Here is a 1,573-nt window from a genome sequence, read left to right as displayed (position 1 = left end):
AAGTGGATTACACACTAGGCGATTCGAACGCACGTTTACGTGCGTTTCGAACGTCGCGTTTATTGAAACGCGAACGCACACTCCTTACACATTAGATGCGTTTCGATGCGTTTTTCGGCGTTTTGAAATCGTGCCGCGCTTTCACACTAGACGATTTTGTTTCGTTTCTCAAAAATAAAAAGCGTGGCAAATGTTATTTAAACCATTAAATTATTTGTAATTTGTTGTATACTAGTTTAGTACTGCTGTTACCTCCCATCGTAGATGACGTCTGCTGTTCAATTCGCATATATTATATCGTTCTTCGTTGTATTTCGTTTCGTTTATTTTTTATTTGTTTTAATATGGAAGTATTAAATGATATAGAAGCAGCATGCGTTATTTTTGCATTATACGAGGAACACGAACTCAGCAATAAAAAACAGCAACGAGATAAAATTAAGAGACGACATTGGGTCCATCCTTTAAATTTAAAAAGACCAGATAATGGTCAGTTTCAGGTGACATTTATGACCCTTCGTAGCTACCCAGAAGAGTTTATGAAATACTACCGTATGTCGATACCATCGTTTGATGAACTGGTAAGTAGAAATATATAGTTTACATACTATTTCATAGACCAATGTACAATATTTTTTAGTATAAAATGTAAATCATTATACAATTAGTAATGATTAATTAATACTATAGTACTAATACCTATTATAGTAATTATATTATGAATATGGACACTGGAATGTATAATGTTAATTTTAAAAATTAAATATTAAATCATAAAATATATAAATCATTGTATACGAAAAATGATTCTGAGCGTTGACGATCTGTCAGACTTTATTACTAAGTAGGTACTTACCTATATTTTATATCATTGCTATTAAAGTATTTTATTTTACTATTAGGCATATTAGTACAGTAGATTAATGTTATGATAATATTACACACAATAATAATTATATTTATTTAAATTTATTAAGATATCGCTGGTTAGACCAAAATTGTCAAAACAGCACACTGGTTTGCGTGTGCCAATATCACCTGAAGAGCGCCTGACCGTGACACTGAGGTAGGTATTCAAAAATTAAATTAAAAAATGTAGAAACTAGTATTTATTTTATTTATTGATTTTAGTTTTTATATAATACATTCATGGTGTATTTTTATTTGAGTAGTTGTACGGAGAAGTAGGCTGAGAGTAATTGTTTACATAGTGATGGGCATGATGTATTGGAGGTGTAGACATATTTTGTGGAGTTGGAGAAGACATGTTGGAAAAATTGTAAGAATTTTTAGTTGAATTAATTGCAGGAGAAGGAGGTTCTAAAAAGTTACTGGATTCATCATGTAAGCTTTGTGGAGAAGTAATGGTAGAATTTATTATGGCTGTAGGAACATTATGTGTATCATTGGCATAGTAATATCCAGGAGAAGAAAGATGCTGTTGAGAATAGTATGAGTTCGGTGGATGATTAATTGGTGCATTAGAAGAATTATAGGAATGAGGCATAGCAGATGAGTAATGTTTAACTCGTTGAATAGTATTCAAAAACTCGATATACACCATTGATTTTTG

The 1,573-nt window shown here is 31.2% G+C and overlaps 1 protein-coding gene across 1 annotated transcript; it reads left to right on the top strand.

Annotated features, from left to right (window-relative positions):
- The first annotated feature begins 168 nt into the window (after window positions 1-168).
- Window positions 169-1,076, top strand: LOC111034075. Its single transcript, XM_022315103.1, has 2 exons — window positions 169-581; window positions 978-1,076. Exons 1-2 carry the CDS (start codon window positions 345-347, stop codon window positions 1,068-1,070), a joined length of 330 nt encoding a protein of 109 aa, XP_022170795.1. The 5' UTR covers window positions 169-344; the 3' UTR covers window positions 1,071-1,076.
- Window positions 1,077-1,573: the final 497 nt, after the last annotated feature.

This window comes from Myzus persicae, unplaced genomic scaffold (genome assembly GCF_001856785.1).
Source record: "Myzus persicae strain clone G006 unplaced genomic scaffold, MPER_G0061.0, whole genome shotgun sequence".
Taxonomy (NCBI): Eukaryota; Metazoa; Arthropoda; class Insecta; order Hemiptera; family Aphididae; genus Myzus; species Myzus persicae.
The sequence above is the reverse complement of the archived record's forward strand: the minus strand, read 5'-3'. Positions and strand labels throughout refer to the sequence as shown.

What these genes read in the sequence shown, in the direction of transcription:
- LOC111034075 (XM_022315103.1), top strand. Translation starts at nt 345, where the DNA reads ATGGAAGTATTAAATGATATAGAAGCAGCATGCGTTATTTTTGCATTA. An exon ending in TACCATCGTTTGATGAACTG is followed by an intron (nt 582 to 977) that starts GTAAGTAGAAAT and finishes AAATTTATTAAG; the next exon opens with ATATCGCTGGTTAGACCAAA.